We start from the raw sequence: 1,192 nt of genomic DNA, 5'->3' as shown, positions 1-1,192 counted from the left end.
ACCAATGTTCGAATCCTGACCATGCTTTACGATCCGGGAATTCTGTTACAATCATCACTTGTGTGGTTAATACTGTTTAAATAGAAATAAGAGATTTCTCTTAGTTTTGAAATGGCAACAGACCATGAATACCTTGCAAAGTTATCGGTTATATACTTTCTATTGTGGCGAAGACGGACATGAAAGCCGAGGTTGGTAAGTTCTTGCGTACAACGTTTCTGGGTAACAATAATTCACCAATACATCATCAGTTATCAGAGCATTGCTATCATAAAATACCATTACCATTAGCCATCATCCAACATACCAACTTTAAAAGAAGACCAACAAATCCACAGACTCGCCAAAAAAAACAACAACCCTAACCCGCGACACCCTAATCCTAATCCAGAACCGACGCATCCGGACGAGCGGCCACAGTACCCGAGTACGCCTGAACTCCAACCTCTGACTCACGTAAATATATGCAAATGACCAAATTCTCTCGTATTTAAGGCCGATAACGAGTCGCAGGAGGTGTCAGTCGGGCAGGCAGAGAGAGAAGAGAGCGTGACAGGCATCGGGAATCGGTTAAAAACGGCGAGAAAGGCGGAAACTTCGTTTTGTTCTTCCGTCATCTGGGATCTTAAGGCTTCTGCAGATTCTGAATTTCTGAATTTTCTGCCGAAGAAGCGAGAAAAGGAGGCGATTCTGAGTTTCTACCAAGGAAGCGAGAAAAGGAGGCGATTCTACAGATTCTGAATATCTACATTCTACCAAAGAAGCGTGAAAAGAAGGAGATTCTGAACTTCTACCTAAGAAGCGAGAAAAAAAGAAAAAAGCAAATTCTGAATTTCTGGATTATCTGACGAGGAAGCGAGAAAAGGGAGGAAATTCTGCAGATTCCGAGACCCGTTTGTGCTCAGTTTTCTTTTAGTGGGACTTATTCTTCTGTTAGACTATGGGTCGGGGTGCTATATTGTTCTTCATAGTGTGGGTTTTGTGCTTAGCGAGAGGAAATTCGCTGGAACGTGAACTCGGAGATAATCCCGATATTTATCTAAGTGTGGTAAGTCCCTTCCACGACCTTTTTTTGGAATCGGTTTGGTATAATTTGTGATTGCACGGTATTGTTTGTTATGCAACTTCTTGGAGTTGGCTTTGTTGCTGTTGCTAAGATGATGATTATTTGAGGATGTTGCCTTAGTTTCCA

At 42.1% G+C, this 1,192-nt stretch overlaps 1 protein-coding gene across 1 annotated transcript in view; it reads left to right on the top strand.

The window, feature by feature from the left end:
* Nucleotides 1-384: 384 nt before the first annotated feature.
* LOC119592482 (gastric triacylglycerol lipase-like) overlaps nt 385-1,192 on the top strand; it is a gene marked incomplete in the record, with an annotated part of 10,262 nt that continues 9,454 nt past the window's right edge. The window contains 2 exon segments of the mRNA XM_037941314.1: nt 385-784; nt 821-1,048. Coding sequence (XP_037797242.1) covers nt 941-1,048 — 108 coding nt within the window.

This window comes from Penaeus monodon, chromosome 30 (genome assembly GCF_015228065.2).
Source record: "Penaeus monodon isolate SGIC_2016 chromosome 30, NSTDA_Pmon_1, whole genome shotgun sequence".
Classification (NCBI taxonomy): Eukaryota; Metazoa; Arthropoda; class Malacostraca; order Decapoda; family Penaeidae; genus Penaeus; species Penaeus monodon.
Note: the sequence above shows the minus strand (reverse complement) of the source record. Positions and strands in the feature narration are given on the sequence as shown.